General features: G+C 42.0%; 1 protein-coding gene across 3 annotated transcripts in view; it reads right to left on the bottom strand.

Annotated features, from left to right (window-relative positions):
• Positions 1-19,064, bottom strand: part of LOC124170605 (tolloid-like protein 1) — a 370,867-nt gene that overhangs the window by 114,902 nt on the left and 236,901 nt on the right. For all 3 annotated transcript variants that reach the window (XM_046549431.1, XM_046549433.1, XM_046549432.1), the window contains one exon: positions 3,070-3,156. In XM_046549431.1, the coding sequence (XP_046405387.1) occupies positions 3,070-3,156 (87 nt within the window). The remainder of the gene's footprint in view (positions 1-3,069; positions 3,157-19,064) is intronic.

Raw genomic sequence — 19,064 nt, 5'->3', positions numbered from 1 at the left:
TCAAGATATTGGAAATTATGAATATTCGTCGATATTTAACCCTAAATATTTCCCATATCACTTTAAGGATTATAATACACGTCCATTTCTACAATTCACGATGGATCATGCTCGTAATTGAAATTTCTGCAACACTTCTCTATATTTACTCTCAGTATATCTTGTATTTAAAATAAAGTCAACGCTTGAGGAAGTAAGATATACATTGAATTTTGGGATAAGATGGACATTGCTGTCTGGGCATTGCTATGCCCTTCACGAGTTGTAATCTGTATTTAATCATTCATAAAAACTGTCCAGCCAGTGTCCAGTTTGGTGGAAGATGAGCAGGAAAACGACCCCAGGTTCTATTGAGTACCTTGAGCAGATAAGATGGTGGAGAAAAAATTGTGCCAATCCGGATTTCTGCATATAAAAATTTAATAGGAAAAAGAACTTCCACTCAGCAGAGGACCCAATAGAGTTGCTTCTTAGTTGTCGCGGTAATTTCATGAACGCTGCGGTTCATTAATAATGGCAATGCAAAGGAGACAGGAGCTCAAAGGAAGGCGGAAATTGTGCCTTGAATCAGCCAAATACACCATAGACTCGAAATGAAACAAATACCAAGTTTTTGATAGAAGTGATTGAATGCAGAGACCCAGCTGTTTCCTTGTTGCAAAGACATGCCAATTCATAGATTACCTCTTATGTCGATTCACACTACTATACTCATCAATATCCATTGAAAAAAGGATAAATTGTGGCGCAAAGCAGAGCGATCCGCCGTGAAAGCAATGATCGAAGATAAATAAACATTGAAAAAAGTTGAAGTAAAAATGTTAAGCACTGAATGAGGGAGCATTATAAACTGAGAACTGAGAGAGCGTTATTAATTCTCAATCATTCACGCTAATTTTTCCTTTAAAAACAAACTGATATAATTATTCATTGTAAATAAGCCAGTTTCACCATAAGTTTAACAGACAAAGTCATGATGAAGTCCATCGAGGAGCAATACTCCGTTCCTGCACGACTGTCCGCGACAATTTATTCGGTGGGAATATTCTCAGGTGTTTCCCTAATGCATTGCCCGGAATGGGTGAAATACGAAATCTACACCATGATCTCACTTATGGTATTTTTGATATGAGCGAAATATGCTAAATATTCCCGAGGAACTCAATGACGTTGAGAAATCAAAAATGCTGACGGGCCATTCGGTTTCAAACCATGGCATAGCAGGAATCCTGAGAGATTATTCTGTTTCAGCCCGAATCTCTGGGCAACTGAAGCTGACTGCTGACTGGGTATTCCATGACTAAATCATACAGGAAAAAGTTTTACAGAGATTCTTGCTGCTTTATTACACGATGTCGTTGAAAAATAAACTTCACAATGATGCTCTCAGTGGATGTTAGCTGCCAATAGAGGAAGGTTTGGTAGCAGCTCAAGCACGTTGGACTTGTCCCTTTGTGTTTGGCAACAGAGTAAAATTAAGCGGTGGTACAGCGAGAAATGAAACCTTCATACGATGTTAAGGGTACGACGAGCAAGCCTTCACTAGGTGCAGTTCACACAAAATCCGTCAATGAAATGATTCCTTCATGAGCAGAAGCTAAATATAAACAAGGCGAAACTGAAACGAATTGTATTTCCGAGCAAACGACCTACCATTGTGCACTCGGAGAGCGAGATCCATTTATTATAGGGCTCCTTGATTTCTGCAAATAGAATGAACGTGACTTTGTATTTTTTTCACGATTCACACTATTATTAGTGTTTGCGGCGTTAGGTATGATTTACTCGACGACTGTGGACGGCGTTCGGACTTCATACCACACTCAGAAACTGCAAGCAATCATAATGTCGCTCAAATATACCCGAAAATCATGGAGCCATGTTATTTGATGAATATGAACAAAATTGGAAAAGAGGAATTATAAACCGATACAAATAGAGGAGCAGGCAAAGAGAAATCTTTTGAATTTGCGAGGCCGGGAATAACAATATTTTTCTTTCACCCTTACCACAAAAAAAAACAAAAACATTTTCAAATAGATTTTTCGAGTCGTGTTTTTGGTTATTTAACATCCGTTAATTCTACCAATATCAAATGATGAATCATACTTTACCTAAAACTAATCAAGGAAAATAATTCGCAGAAAAAAAAACGTTTCTCTCCTCGACTCAAAGCCATGTATACGAGTACATTTATCACGTTTTGGGGTCCAAAAGGGGATTTTTAAATAAAAAGGAGCCAAAATTATTCCATTAATCACCTTATAATTGATTATAAATGTCCCAAAAACACTGAAAATTTACCTGCTACAGCTGTTTTAAAAAAATGTTGCACATTTTATCTCTCTAGTTCCATTTCATTTGATATACTTCCTTAATTAAATATCGCATCATCGCCGATAGCCTCAATATGGGCATAACGCCAGCGGTTGTACTCCGAAGAAACAATAGATATACGTATAAAATGCAGAAATAAAGTTTTGAAAATTTCATTTCATTAATTATTTTTCTCGTGTTAAAAAATACGAGAAAAATAATGAAATGAGAGAGATTTCTAGTGAGCTATGACAGAAGCGTATGCAAAACTGTTCCCAAAACAAGAAGCGTCATACATACTCGTTGCAGCGGGATCTATTCGGAGCAACGTAGGATCAAACCAAGACACGCCAAAACCGCTTTAATTCGTGAATATCATGCACTCAATACATATAGCTTATTCGCGATATTTACGATCACTTTCATTGGAGGTAAACATAAATATCAAAACTCAGCTGAAGATGAACATTATGCATTGCTGCCACCATTAACAAACCCATATCACATCACACTTAGCTGTGAAGCACATGCTGGTGTTTGTGAGAATGTCGCTCGAAATTAACGTTTTCCTCGAAATGATTTAAGGATATTTACAAGAGGTAGCGGAATCGAGCGATGCCAAGATATCAATGCTTTCGCTAGATGCGTTAACGATCGATAAATAGTTGTGTAACACATCCAAGAGACATGCACCGCAATGAAGTTCCAAATGAAAATCCTTGAGCCATATTTGATTGAGCGATTTGTACGTACTTGGGGCTTTGGTTGGGGTCGTCCTGGGTTGAGGGGGCCTCGACACACCAGCGGCTGCGGCTGCTTCTACGCTCTCAACCACCTCGGCTGCCAACGGAAGAGAAAGAACACAGCATTAAAATTATGCCCTTTCAAACTTAAATTTTGTATTATTACACATAAAATAGCCGTCTCTACATAAAATATTATGCATTAATTATTAATTTGGATTGACTGGTGAAGAAAATCCAAATTTGCACTTTTTATGCAAACAATAAATTATGTAGTACAAAGGTTTCGATGAAATATATCAATTTCGATTCTGTGTAGTGTGTATCGAAACATGTCGTCTCGGTCGATAGCATGTAGTAGTGGAACATTACATTATATTAACCCGTAAATGGTGGAATATTTCCACCCCATCGACCTAAGTACCTTAACAAACAAATTAAAGTTGGACCCGATAAAGCTGTAAAACATATCAACATGGGAAAATCAATCAATGCCCATTTTCAACTAAAAGAAGAAAAGGCAGTATTTTTGGCATGGGGAAATATTAGCAACAAGGTGTACCTACGCCACATAAACGACCAAATTAACCTTTAGTCGAGCTCATAGGTTTCTTCTTCAGTCCCTCTAAACAGACCCCCTCCACTTTTAAGCAACCTCAACAGGGAGTAACAAGTATTGCTCTCTCAAGACCGATAAAATTTACTTCTTTGGCTCAAAGTGCGTAAAGGATATTGCGGCCAACCATGCTCTCATAAAAGCTTTGCAGAGGCAGACTCCCTATATTTAGGGTAGCTTTAAAACACGGTAAGAAATCTAAATAGGCAAAAGTGCACGGTACTTAATAGGAACACCCAATAAAAATGAATCGCATAAAAAGCGAGTGGAATTGCACCATGAGGCTCAGAGGAGGCAATGCATTAGGTTTTAACTATAGGTACACGCACAGTCCTTTTGGCAAAAATTTACGTTTGAGATTCGGAGGATATTGTATGTTGAAGTGTAACGAAGGAGTTATTAAAATGGAGAACACCCTAACGGGTGTTCTCCATTTTAATCTTTGATCGCCTTGGAATTTATGACAAGATAGTATTTATTAGAAGAGTCCGAGTTTGCGATTGCGAATGATTTACTGGTCCATGTAATTGAATAATATACCGATATCTTGGAATGTTGAATTAAGCTGAAATACCCCAATGAGTACACCGATGGAGAGAATCCTTATCAACAATCAATTTGAATCTATGTAAGCCATCAGCATAGCTTCGAGAACTTACGCTTCAAAAAATCCTGATTTCCTGCCCCCACAAGGATCATAAAAAACGGATGGAAGCTTTGAATTTTGAAGGGCAAAAATTGAGAAAATCTTTCCTCTGCCGAAAATGTACCTCTGTCAATACATCTTAACAGATTAACCATTAAATTAAAGCTACTGAAGATTGGAGTAATTTATCGAATGTACCGAGCGAGCTTTCCCATCGCGAGAGAATAGTTGAAATGTTAAACACATGCTTGTTAGAGACTAAAAATGTTTGTGACTTGATGCATTGAAACATTCATGAAATCAGTTGAACAGAGAGAATGCGGATGGTGGAATGATGAGGCATAAATATGAGAAATAACCACTGGTACGTGAATCGTCTACGTCTTCCTCTTCACCTCTCGGGTATTATACCACCCTTATGCCGCTAATTTCATTCGAATTTATTCAAGCGGAAAATAAAGCATCCAATTAACACAGCCCGTTTGCGTCGCACATAATTTATGCGCTGTTACATTTATAATGCTGGGCTTCAGTAAAAAGAGCTCCATGTGGCGCCCCGTTTCGGCGGCAGCTTCGCGAACTAGAGCCGAAGACGCGGTGAACAAATGGGGGAATCATGTGGGTCGAAGCTCAGCCCTTAAGGCAGTGGGAATACAGGCAGCCGCCATTTGCTGAAGGAAGCCTTGAAACGGGAAAGGCCCATGATTCGGTGAGATCACGCGCTTCATCGAGAAACACCAGCCAGTCATTTTCCCCCCTGACTAATCCAATATGATTCATCCTTCACACTTACCGCAAAAATACCTCTGTAAACACATTCCAAACGATTCTCCAATAAATTTCATAAGTACTGAACACAATCCAATCCAGGAAAGAATGTGTATTATGGCTCGCTTCCCTCATACCTCGCCCATGATATAAAAAAATCATAATCTTAGCAAAGATCTAATTACTAATTACAGTCCTTGGGGTTGATCATACCATAAAATGCATGTTTTAATCTACAGTTCAGCGAAAAAACATTGAATTTACTCTACGCTGAAGGAGAGAAAAATATAGGTTACCAGTCGCTGATAAAAGACATTTAGATTTTACCGAATGGTGTTGTCTACGTAGAGACATTTTGGAGAATGCGACCAACGCTTCAACAAAAATAATCGATCAAATAAAATCAGGAAGCTTGAACACCTCGAAAGAAGCTATTTTAATCACTATGGCATGTAATGATGACAATTTGTTCTAAACCTGACCTCTCTATATTGAAAAATTCCAAATTTTCTATTATCTTAAGAAATCCATAAGGTGGAATATATCAAGGAAATTGTCAAAATACTAAGCGTCAACAGTTAAACCATTAAAATTACACAGAGAAATAGTATCAGTAGAAATTAAATGTGAGAAATCCATTCGATCACGACAAGTTTGCCCTGCGAAGAGATGACCATGGGCAAGAAGCTAAATTGATATTATTTCATCAATGGTCATTCACAAATGTTCCTATATTAATATATTCCATGAAATTACCAATAAAGACTACTTGGGATAGTGAAAGCATGCATGGGGATAATTAAACTCTTTTAATTAGGGTAACAGATATTTAAACTCGCAAAGCAACAAAGCTGGACGATGTTGGTGGATCAACTAAAACGAAAATTAGGGAGAGAGCCGACGGTTATCTGGAGGAAAAAGCGACAAGTGACTTCATTTCGGGTCATTACGCACGGATTGGCGGCGAGCAAACGAAAGATCCCCCGGAATGGAGAACCGACTCTCGCATTCATCTGTCTTCTCACGGAAGACACCGAAGGGATCTTTCACCCTCAGCTCTCACCCTCGAGGGTGCCGTGTGTAACATATGTGAAGTTTTCTACACTGCGATGAGAGAGATTCCTTTGCAACATCACCGTTAGCATGCAATTGAAGCCCTCAGTATGGGAAGAACGCACTCGATCCTCATGATCAAACTTATCCACGGCCAAAAAGCAATTTACACTGAAGCTATTCCACGAGAATTCACAGAATCTGCCCAAGATATGCAATCACGATTTGCTGGAATGAAGGGATCGCGTGGAAAGAACATCCTCGCCATTGCTCGCGTCGGAGCGCCTTACATTATGCGAACGCACTCCGTCTTCATAATCAAACCTATGCACAAATCAATATGCGATCCCCATTGAACTGATAATTTTAGCTTGCTTTGCCCGAGGCATTTGAATCGTCTGCTGAAATACGCTTTGTATGTTCTAGCAGCATTGCATGATAAAATAACACCAATTCCTATCAGGATAGCTAGCTATGAACATTTCAATTATTCATACTCCACTTGGTCTAGGTCTAGGAATGTATTACACTCAATGATATCACAGAATTGGAGGGAGCGATTGGGGTCGTGTAAGCCCTGCTCCATATTGCCTTCCACCGCATACGAAGAGCCAGACTTTCCCGCTCACCTCTTCGCAACGCCATAAGCAATTTGACCCTCTTAAACGAAAATTCGTTTCTCAGGAATAAATTAAGATTGTCTACTCCAATAACTGTCGGTAAATTCTACAAAATGTCTTTTTGTTATCACCTAATGTTTCATTGTATGATTATTTGAGGTAAACCTACTTTCATTTACATTTTCTCACACAGAGAGAAGAAAATTAGGGGAAGGTTTTCGAATATTTCCTCGCAGCTCTACGAAAAATTGCTTCATAACTGAGGATATAAAATCTGAGAAACTTACAAAAGTTTCTAATGCGATTAAACTACCCGTGGAAGCTCCCACAAATTATTGCCATGTATACCTGTTGACCAATTTGTTAGTGATATTAGCACAGTAGCCAACACAAAGTTGGTCGTAGAGCTTTCCATAAAGCTCCGCGGATAGAGCTTGAACATTCACTTTGCATCTTTGCCAAATAACGCTTTCCTACCCCTCCCGAAAGAGGAAAAATCAGAGACGCGCTTCGATACTTTGAGTTTCCAACCACGGTCAAATTCTTCAATTCGTACTGCACTACGAAGTGTCTCACCGTCCCCCGCAAAGGCCTTGAGCACTTGGAAGAAGCTAGAAAAGCGGAGGCGAGTGAAAAGCGATCCCTCCGAACTGGACACGTAGCCCGGGAAAATGACGAGGCCTGTCGAAACAGGAGGACGAGGGGGGGGGGGGGAGGAAGAGGGGCGGGTGGGCCCCCGCCTCCCCCCGCGCCTTCGGAATCTGGGGCGAAGACAAGAGAGAGAGGGGGGGGGGGGCGCACATAATGGGGGCAGAGAGGAGGAAGCTAAGCCGCCGCGGCAGGGGACAATGGTTGGAGGCAAAGGAGTGATTGGGGACACAGCGTTGAAAAGGAGTGAAGGGAGGGGTGGGAGGAGCATTTAGCTGATATCACGGAGCGCTTGACTTGCAGCGGGCTAATTTCTGCTGGCTGCCTCTCTGCTCGCGGAGACGCAAAAAAGACACAGGGCTCCACTCCCCGCGGCGCGGAGAAAATACGTAAACGTTGAATACGTCGAGGCGGATTGCTCCGTGGGATGATGGCATCCAAAGCTGAGGTCCCAGCATCGCACTCCAACGGTGGTCGAGACGAAGAGGCAGAGAAAAGAAATGCCGAGGAACTTTTTTAAACATTGCCTCGAAGCAAAACGAAATATTACTTAATAACAGGGCATGGAAAATTTGAGGAACTTCAAAAAGTTCCTTTTCTGGTGACACTACTTGTGACAAGCTTCGGCAAAATATCGATATTTAAACCATGTGGAAAAAGTAAAGTTTTTATTTCTTCAACTCTCACGATAAAGGATTTCCACCCAGTCATGCCCGCTACGATCAGTTATACCTATTTGTAGGTTTGCTATAGATGCTAGGATAGCAACCAACTCAAAGTTGGTCCATCAAATTCTCACAAACTGAAAGAAAGGCGGAGAAGGCGAGATGGAGAGGAAGGTAAACGAGGGGATGAGAAGAATGGCAGCAAGGGAAAATAGCAGAAGTGCTGAGGCGGGGAGGGGGAAGAGAATACAAACGGAAAGGAAGGAAAGAAATTCCACTTTACTGAAAATTTATCCTTTACTTCATTCGCATGCATTTAATCTCCTAATTACAGTACCAGCAAAATTTCCAATGCTCTGTATTCATTTCACAATACTCCTTTATGCTTATGTAGCTAATGCACTAAAATTTAAATATAAAATTATACAAAGCAAATAGTAATGGAGATTGAACTCATCAGAAGCCACAAAATATTGCGTTAAAAATAATGAAAGCATAAAATGAATTGGTTGCCAAATAAAACTTGTTTTTCGAAGAGACGGATCGATGGGGCGCAATGGTCAAAGTGCTCAAAAGGGTCGAGTCAAATTGCATAATTTTAGGAAAAAAAATATTCGTAATATTGAACGAAATTTCGGTGGCCAAACGACTTGCTTCCTGACTGCATGAGGCGCTCGTGGTGAGAGGGTGGACTCCGTATCAAAGTCTACATCTTGGGCCGGGAGTGAAGTTCACGGTATCGGATGCAGTAGACGATAAGGCGAAGCCACAAGATTAACATCGCGACAAGATGTAGCCGCGCATTCAATGATGCCATCCTTCCCGGTAAAATATTCAGGAGGTCAAGTTAACCCCAGTGGGGAATAAGGAGAAGGGCTCATGAGGTGTCACGATAGGGACACGTGGAACATGACACCTCCGGAAACGGCATTCAGCACAATACATTTACAATTAAATATTACGCCGCAAGCCGCCTCCATAGGCGTATGGCGGGAGTGTCAGGACACCAGCCGTTGATGAATGAAAAGGATATTCTATAACGAAATGACATCTAGCATTTATGGAAGTCCTTATTATTTGGGGGAAAATCGAATATAGAAATATATTTCGCAGAACCTACCCGTCAATATCAGCCTTAATTGATCGTTTCTGTTGCAGCTGGAAATATTGTGGGGTTTTGATATGATGCTCCCCGTGTCGCTCTGAAAGATATCTATTCTTGCTCAAGCAATCTAAGTCTAGCGCGCTGCCTCCGAGTCTCTAGCGTCTCCCAGACTAAATCGTTTAACATCTGACAATGAGCAACGATTTCGGTACTCCCGTGGTAGTTTTGACGATCCGCGATCCGACTTTCCTTGGTATTTTATTATGTTCAAGGACGAAGCCTCTCTGCGCTGGATGCTATAAGGACACCTCGGAAGAGGACATTTCGATGCAGAGACATTTGAAATTGGGATGGGAAATTGCTAATACATGAGCGATACATAGGTACTAAATGAAAGCGGTACATTTAAAGGTTTTACCTGCTGCGCAGAAGGTCTTTGCTATGAGAGTCAGATGGGATGGAGATGACGAATTTGCCAGGGGGTAATGCTATGGCAAGACTGCCGCAGTGCCTTAACTAATCACCTGACCGCAAGCTAACCATCGAGTCTCCAACACTTGCGAATGGCCTCTGCATTCTCTCAATCGAAGCATTTAGTCAATAACAAGCGTATGACTCACCAGGAACTGTTTGTTCACGCGGAAATGATTGTAACCTAAAAGATTTCAAGGAAAGGAGGTGTTGAATTTGTGGAATCCTCAACAGCGCATCTCTATAGAACGCTATTAGGGCTCCTTGAACTATTTTAGATCGTAATAAGCCCCGTAGATCCACAACTTCAGGAATGCTGGAACCAAACGGGGTAGACGCCGAGAAAATACCTTTCCGAAATACAAAAAGCGGAGAGTATGTGGCGCGGAGAAGCGCAATCGATATCGAGAGAGAGACTAAAATGAGAAGCTCTCGCCTTAATTGTTCCCAAACATTATTTTGTAAGCTTTGCATTTCTTCTTGGTAATAGCAACTTTTAATGCGATGGAAAATACAAAATCAAGGAAAACCTTTCGCTAGTGAATAGTATCGGAGGACTATTCTCAAAATTGACGATAAATCTCTCAACAATAAGCATGGAGAAGTTTGCACCCAAAAGGTAGCCAAAAATGTAATTGCGTAGCTTAATAAAATAAAATAAAACTTGTCATTAATGTCAACAAGTTTAAAGAATTGCCAGGCCCTTGGCGATAGTGACTCTCCCTCCTAACAATTTGATTATATCTGTTCCCACATTTCCACCAAGTCATACGTCATTTCAGGATCATAAAGCTTTTGGAAAACCAATGGGAAAAGTAAAAGTCGTGGTAGTCTATCAGCAGCTTCAAATAGCAGCTCAGTGACAGCCAAAACACAAAACAGCAATGATGGTCGGAAAGAAATAAGACGCATCATTAGCTTCACGGACCTGCAACAAATCTATCATAATAAATCAAGTTGAAAACTGAAAGATAGTATTAAATTTACATTGGTCATGAAAAAAATGAATGCAGCATTCATTAAAAATAAAAACTCATATAATAACAACGAATTTTTCACATTACCGGTAAAAAACTTTTAAAAAACCTAAAAAATCATGGTAATGAACACGTAAATTTCATGCTGATAATGCGATGATTGAATTAACGGATCATCGGGTATCATAGTTTTGAAAAAATAATGGAGCCATACGCAAATGCTATTATGATGTTATGCACTACCTTCTCACGCCCGTACGGCTCTTACGAGTCGACAGAAATGAAGAGAGGAACGCCTCATTCAGTCTCTTCAGAAATCACAAATGGAGAAGAGAAATAAATTTGCCTTGCATCAAAATACTTTACTGAGATCATCTATTACTTTTTCACTACTTCAACCTTTTTGTGCGACGGCCAATGTGAACTTAAATAATTTCCAATAAATATATAATAACAAATGAAATAAGTTTAAGGAAACGAATGCATTGATTTCATGCTGATATTTCGATAAAAACGTTGACAAAATATCAGCAAACATGCGTTGAAGAATTCGATGGAATGATATAAATTTCCGTGGAATTGGTGAAAAACCATAATTCTCGTCTGGAAGGCAATAAACAGGGCCGAGGCACCGCGAGCAGCAGCGCGGAGAGGAGCAATCGATATGGGGGGGGGGGGGGGGAGGGAGACAAGAAAGCGACTCTCTGGTCGTAATTCCTTCGTCACGCGGATTGTGGGATTGCATCCTCAAGTCACACAAGGGAGGGAGGAGCGAGGTGGAGGGAGAGAGAGAGGGAGAGAGAGAGAAAGAGGTGGAGAGAGCAGCACGCTCTTTCGCACGTTGCCAGCCACTAGAGATCCGAGCGCGCGATACACAAGGGGATGGCTGAGAGGCGTGGGGGGGGGGTGGGCGAGGGGGCGGAGGGGAGGGGGGGGAATGAAAGATGAAAGGGGGGCGCAAGCGGAAAGCACCCGGGATTTCCTCCCCCCGACATCCTCTCAGAGGCCGGGGGTGTATCTATACAGGCATTTCAGGTAAGGGTAGTTCGGACGCAGGCCGTCATGAAGAGCGTGGAGCGTGAGGAATTAGTGGGATGGCTATTGGAGAAAGTTGATCTCAAGTAACGCCTCGTGGAACCTCTTCAGAAATGGCAGAAGTAAATCATGATCCAACACGCCTCACCGCGAATTCTATTCATTGGAAAATGAAACTCCTGGTAATTATTTTTACTTAACTAAACTTAATTTGCTAAATTTCCTTCTATACCAGCAGATTTTCAGTATTTCAGCCCTAATAAAAAGTTACTTACTCGCAACAGACTGGGAAAAAATTGTATTTTAAGAACCAGTCGGTAATCCCAAAGCGGTCTTTCTCAGAAGATGTTCTATATTCCCTTGTATTAAGGAAATTTTTTTTGAAAATAGTATTTATGCTTGGGTATTGACTGTTTGTAGTTGTTGAAACTGGTAAATTGAGTAACAATAGTTGTGGATCATCACCAAGAGTTGAAATTTTGCCGGCATAAGAGCCCAGCCAAATTGGCCGAATCATTGTACTCGCGCATTCGTACGCTAATTTCTCACACTTTACCAACTCTTACGAGTCGAGAGAAATGAGCAGAGCACCTCAAGGTGCATGATGGGAAAGAACTGCCAAACACAACGCTCTCCTGAGACTATCTCTTACTTAGTTATTGCTTCGCCCTTTTTCTGCTGTGAATCATGATACATTTGGAGATTATGGCGCGGCGTGTCCAAGCACACAAGGTTTCCTCAGGCCCAGCCAAATACTTCAGAATAAAAAGGATGGTGCAAAGCAAAAAATGAATCGCCAAAGCCAAGATTGTGACTGCCAATTTATATTACTCCGCCCCTTTTTGCAATAATGGGGAAGAAGAACTTGATAATAGATATGAATGTTATGTTCCAAGGTGCATCGCGGAATCACTTCAGCAAGTAATAGCGGAAGTAAGCAGTATGCTGATACACCTCAATACGAATTCTTTTCGCTTGCTAATCGTTTTTCAACTATTGAAAGTCTCGGCAGTGTAGACTGAGCATGAGTTATCATTAAATTCAACTCAAAATCAAAAATGAAGAACGTGAAGAAACACACTGTAAAGAACTCCACCACGAATAATTACTGCTTGAAAATATTTCTACTACTTTCGTGTAATTTGTCAATAGTGATGGCTTTTTTGGGTAATTCGCGTTAAGATTTAAAAATGGCCAACGTTTCCTCTCCCATTCCGGAGACCTCATCTGGGTTAATGACCGTGTCGTCTTCATTGAATATCAATTTATAGGTGGTGGGTGTTGGCAGAGAGTTTTTCAGACGTCTTCCTCTTTAGAAATTTTAATCCCCTTCGTTTCCAATTTTTCTCTTCCTTTGAACGAAAAAACATGGCCCGCGAAAGTTTTAAGAAATTAATTCTCGCTATTTGAAAAATGAGAGATCGAAGAGGATTGAAAATTCCATCGGTAAATGCTAATGGAGTAGAGAAAAAGTTTCCAATAAATTGCACTCTTCTTTGGATAATATATCTAGGTAAGTCACTCTTCTTAAACTATTAGGGGTACTTAATAATTATATTTTGCTATGTGCTACGGGCTAAATGCCGAGGAAGGCCTCTAAGATTATCTTTATGTCCTTGTCTCTTTGGAAGAGATCCTCTGAGGAATATTTGTCCCTTCATTTGAGGGCGACATTGTAAAGGTACAATGGAAGCAAAACGGTGTCTCGACAAAGCTTTTGCCGCCACTATAAGCCTGCTTTCCCTTCTGATGGAATGTTCACCTCACCCACAGAATTCTGACGAGAGGTATTCTACATAGGCCCCGAATCGCCATCAGTTTTCATCGTACGAGTTGGAGAAGGTGTTCACGCATCTTGCCTGCCCGAGCGCCGGACGTGATGTGCTTGGCATGAAGAACGAAGACAGTAAATAAGGGAGAATTTTCAGTGTCAGGATTCAATGAAACGCTAATAAGGGATTGAATGAGGTGTGCCTAACGCACCATAATTCGGGAGACGAGCGCGAATCACACTCGATGCTTGCAAGCAACGGGCATTCCCTCTCCAACTTGAACAGTGGAGGACAGAGTTTGAATTTCCCTCGTCGGGATTCGGCGCAAGACATACATGCCATCAGAAAGGAAAGCGATTTTGTCGTAGACCGATCGTAGCCACACAAAATTTATCGGGATACTACTTTCTTCCACTCTAATTCGCTGGCTATTACGTGAGTGCTTATAAAATGAAAGAGTTAATAATTTATAAAGAATGAAATGAAATGGTGAGACTAGAAGCTCCACATAGTAATATTTAATATGCAACTACGGTAAAACGAAAGGAAAACGGAAATGGGATACCATGGCGCACTTTTTGGGAACTTCTTTTCTGCTTACTGAGGCATAAAATAGACGAGTGATCCCGAGGACTTGGAGTTGAGGAAAACATAAAACATGCAACTGACTGTCGCAAGGCACCGAAAAACCATGAGAACCACGAGGCGTCAAGTTGAAGTTCCTCTAAACAGTGGGATGAGTAGCAGAGGTATCAATGTGCTGGTGGGAAGTTTTTGGAGACACGCCAGGATGGCTTAGTGAGAGGGTTACTTCAACTCGATCGTCATTGGTGGGCTGAGCAATGGGATGCGGATCAGTGTCGTGGAAGCGCATCAGTGAGTGTCCCTCGCACGTGATGGAAACGTGACTGGAAGAAGATCAATTTAGCATAACCCATACAAGAGGAACTGCGAAGATTCCATCGCAATACATATGCGGCTGCATTCTTGAAAGGCGTAATTCGACCTCGATGGCGGCGCTGTACAATCCTTGCCTGCCAAGCTGAAGGCCGCGGACTCGAGTCCCGCCCGAGTCCTACCCAGGGCATGGATTTCAGTGGTATTTCAACGTTGTTGCACCCCCACCCGATGTAAAGGCCTAATATCGCTGTTTTCTAGTCGATGGGTATAAATTTTAAAAATAAATAAAATAAAGGTCATATTCTGCTATAAAAATGCCTCTATATTCATGGTGTCAACGTAGAAATTGCGGTTAGAATTGAAAAACCTTGATAGTTATCACTAGCCTTCATTTAATGCACCATCGGAGGCTGCTATTTCGCAGCAATACCGTGGAAAGATGGTCCAAGGATTCACTTTAAGTCGCCTATTCTGCAGAAATTCTTGCCTTTTCGGGTGGGACGGTGAATCAATACGAGTGGTAGGACCAGGCTGGTGTGGGAGGGAGGGGGGATCAGATTGGAGGCATGGTGGACGTGAGCGTGGCACGCGAGGAAGTGCTTGGCGGCGTGAGCGAGGAGAGATAAAGTGGTTGAAGGAGATTAGGAGGAAGGGAAGGAAGGAAGGAGGCTGAATAGGTGATAAGGAACACTGGGAGCCGATGGAAGATGCTCGCCGGGCGTTTGATGGATGGGATGGAGGGAGAGCTAAAAGCCACTCCAAATACTCCGTGCGCACACTCGCCCATTTTGTCGTCGGGAGAGAGAGTTTGAATCATGAAGACACCTGCATTTTCCCTTTTTCCGATCCTACACTGCCTCCTCGAGCGATTCGCGACAAAAACTCAACGGCCTTAACCCTGTCCCTTGTCAGTGGATGACGTCAAATGTTCCTGCCGAGTGGGTTACCGCATTTCAGCCACTTCTCGGTCTTGAGCATCTGTCAAAGGTGCTATCTTATTGTTTACACTCTAGTGAGTGATTGTTTCCACCAATGTGCGGATCCCCACACATGAGTAAATGTGCCAAAACTCTAATGACGTCACCAGCTCATGAAAAGTGGTCGGCAATTGGCGCGTTTTCTCATTTGAAGGTTACGAGATAATGGCTGAATGAGGAAGACTGTTTCCGTTCTAATTTATTTCTCCTTTTCATGGACCGAAATCTTTCAATGAGTCATGGTGTCTTCGATGGGAAGATCCCATTTGGGTGGGCTGGATCAAAGTCCGTCACACACAATACACGTGCACGATTCAAATTGAAAGCGAAAAAGAAATAACTTTAAGTTATACCACCAGGTTTATTTTCACACGTTCAATACAAGTGTGTAAACAAAAATCGGAAAAATACGGGTGTCTTCATTTTCAAAGCTCTATCGCAATCGAAAATATGAAAAAAAATGGTGGGCGAGAGCATTATGATTCCAATGGCAAAGTATTTATTTTATAAAATATAATTATTTGAATGTTACTTCTAGATATAATCGACAATTTCACGTAGGTGGATCCACAAGATAAGGGAAAAATAATAACGCTAATATTTTATGAAACCTTAAAAGTCACTAATTTTTATCCTTCCGCCCTTTGAAAAAACATACGCAGTCCTACTGGAGGTTGATACAATCATAAATTTTCTTACACGCAAAATGAATGTGGGACTCAAAGCATTGTTTTTTAAACGTAGCGGTTGCGACTATGACTCCTTGCTGTGAAAATTGATGTGGGACAAATTTGTGCGCGCTCCTTAGGGTAAGGTGCTGCGGTGGACACAGAAAAAAAGAATATCGCCACCCTGGCCCTCGTTTGTCCTCCAACGCTTGTCGGCGCAAATGACCCCACCGGTGGCTCCGAAATAAGCAAACCATTGGCCACGGACAGCGGCGTCACGGTGGGGAGTGGGTTGGGGGGGAGGGGGTGGATACGGGGGCGTTTGAAGGGGTGGGGGTGCGCTGAATTGGATGAGTTGGCTTGATAGAGTTTTTTGGGGCTCTCGTGTCTGCTCCGTGCTCCGTGGCGGATTCTCCTGCTCTCTCGAGTGTTTCCCGAGGGGGACAAGAGGGGGACGAGAGGGGGACGAGAGGGGGGTGTGTGGCGGGCGGGGTGGCCGTTGAAGAAAGGGAAAAGTGGCTGGCTATAGGTGAGAGGCAGGCGTATTTGCGCTGACTTCGACCATTGGCGACGGCCACGGTTCTTCAAATCTTTCTTACGGCGTAATGAATGCCTTTTTCGCCTGCTTCGGCCGCTATCAGGCGATGGCTCCCGCAAAGCGGCTCACGTTCCGCGTCGATCCTAACGTTTCCCGTCCGATTTTTTCGATTCTTTTTTATTTCTCTTGCCTTTTGAACGAGACGGAACTGAGTGAAACGAAGAAGGGGAGGCATTCTCAAGAAATGAGGCAGCGAGTGAGCGTGCTGTGAGTGGGCGAATGACGGCAACACACCCACGGCCGACCGCACACCCAAAATGGCCGAAACGGATTGATTGCCATTGTGAAAATAATTAATGTTTGTCTTGTTTGATTCATGACGCAGATGTTTCGTGTACAGCTGCGGGACGATATTGTTAGCAATTTTTTTCTTGCATTTCTATCTAATTGAATCACTATGAAGCAAGTTATTTTTATCGGGATTCTTATTCTATTATAATCGGTATTATTTATTCAACTTGCACTAAGTTACATTTGCATACAGACAATAAAACAATCAATTAGGAAGCGTCACCAAAACTCTTAATTCTCCCTAAACTCCATTAAGACAAGCACAAAGCTGGTGGTCATATATATTTATTCATTGGAAAGGACAAATCACGGACGAACACCGATTTGCCATTGAAGGTATTTTCTCTCGATAAGAGTGATTAGCCACCTAGAATAGCGGATGAAACTAATATTCAACGTACAAAATCTACGTAGACAAACTATGCCAATAATTTCCAGTTCACATCAATTATTCCCGCAACTAATCTTAGGACTCCACCCAAATGCCAACCATTTTTTCACCCATAATGCCACTTCTCCCTCCGATTCCTTTCAGTCACCGAATGCAAGTGTGTGCCACCGCAGCACCGATGCGTCAGAAACGTCGACGTTTGGACGACTGCGGTGAGTTGAACGAGAGGGAAGACGGCAAGGGGATCGAGCAGTGGAAGGGCAGGGAAAGGTTTGCCCACGGACACCGTTCCTCGAAAATCAACAAGTTTTGGGAAATGAACGGGTGTGCGGCTGTGGCTTCGCTCATCACCGGAGTGCGTATGCGCTCCTCCAAGAAACAGATTTTCATAGGGACCACAGTCCTCGAGGAGGGTCAATCAATGAATATAAACGTGAAAGGCCTACTCATTACTAATTCTCTCAGTTCTCCAACGGGAAAAAGTTGAAGCAATTCATAGATGCGTATCGTTAGGAGATAAGTGGTAGAGTAAAAAAGCGAGAAGAAAATTCACCAAACACGTTTATCAGATTGCCGGCAGATTTCACGGAATCTTGACTTTTTTTTAAGGAAAAAGATTTTTTCACTCATCAAAAACCCTTACGCTCCGATCGAACCGATCGCATTGATTTTTGATTCATAATAATATTTAAACCGTATAATTGCTACGAGTTATTTTGATGTTCAATTATAAATATCTTCTACTTATGTGATTACCGAGATACGAGGAAATAATGAGTACATCTAGCACACACGGCCATGGATGTCATCAACATATTTTGGTGAGCACAAAATTGAGTGGGGAAAAAAATAGCTGTTTTCTTATTTTGATAGAAAGCATGATTAGGTCGTTAAATTCATCACCAGAGGATATTAAAATTTACTAATGAATGACACAATGACCCTGGGCAGAGGCGGATTAAGCCGCTTGGTGGTGTAATGATGCATGATGTGCGGAAGGACACTGCCGTTCGATTCGTTGGCGGAGGGAACAATAGTCTACCTCTCAAAACAAGTAAGTTTCTTGGGCCGCGCACCCGCCGCCAAACACCGCGAAAGAGCTTTACATGAATTGCCTTAAAAAATCCCTCGACCGGGAATCGAACCACAGACCTCTGGATTTCCGTGCTATCCACGCTATCCAGGTTCCTGAATTGTACCAATTATACCGAAGCTCTTATTACTAAAGGTTCGTGGTTTGATTCCCGGTCCAAAGGAATTTAATTCTCATGGAAATTTATGTGAATTTCAGCCCTTCTCGCGGCAGGATCGAAACATTTTACATTAGCGTGGAACACGAGTGGCAATTCCCTCACCACTGCTTTGGCTCCTCAAGCCGAGGCCGCCCCCAAGCCCATCATTTGAAGTCTCGCGAGATGTTTCATCAACGCGCTCCACTCCCAACAAAAGCTCTACCGGCTGGATATTCCCGCATTACTATCACGAGAAACTGACATTCTAGTAGCATACAGTCTGAACCGGTTAGAAGTAGGGATCAAGGTTACAGGCGGAATGGTAGAAGTAACTAGTAATAGTCACGGCCATGTGGGAATTTAAGACTGTTTAGGCTTCATAATGCTAATGATATAATTCCAAAAGGACATTGAACATTTTAAGGAATAAACCTGAAAAAAGTAATGTATGTAGAATTCGGCTTGCAAGATTCGGCGTTTGCCGATGAAACATCTCTCGGATGTTCTCTGAGTAAAGTTTTCTGAGATTTACAATTTCGTTTCTTTGTTATAAATACACTTAATCTCAAAAT

This window comes from Ischnura elegans, chromosome X (genome assembly GCF_921293095.1).
Source record: "Ischnura elegans chromosome X, ioIscEleg1.1, whole genome shotgun sequence".
NCBI classification, from domain to species: Eukaryota; Metazoa; Arthropoda; class Insecta; order Odonata; family Coenagrionidae; genus Ischnura; species Ischnura elegans.
Note: the sequence above shows the minus strand (reverse complement) of the source record. Positions and strands in the feature narration are given on the sequence as shown.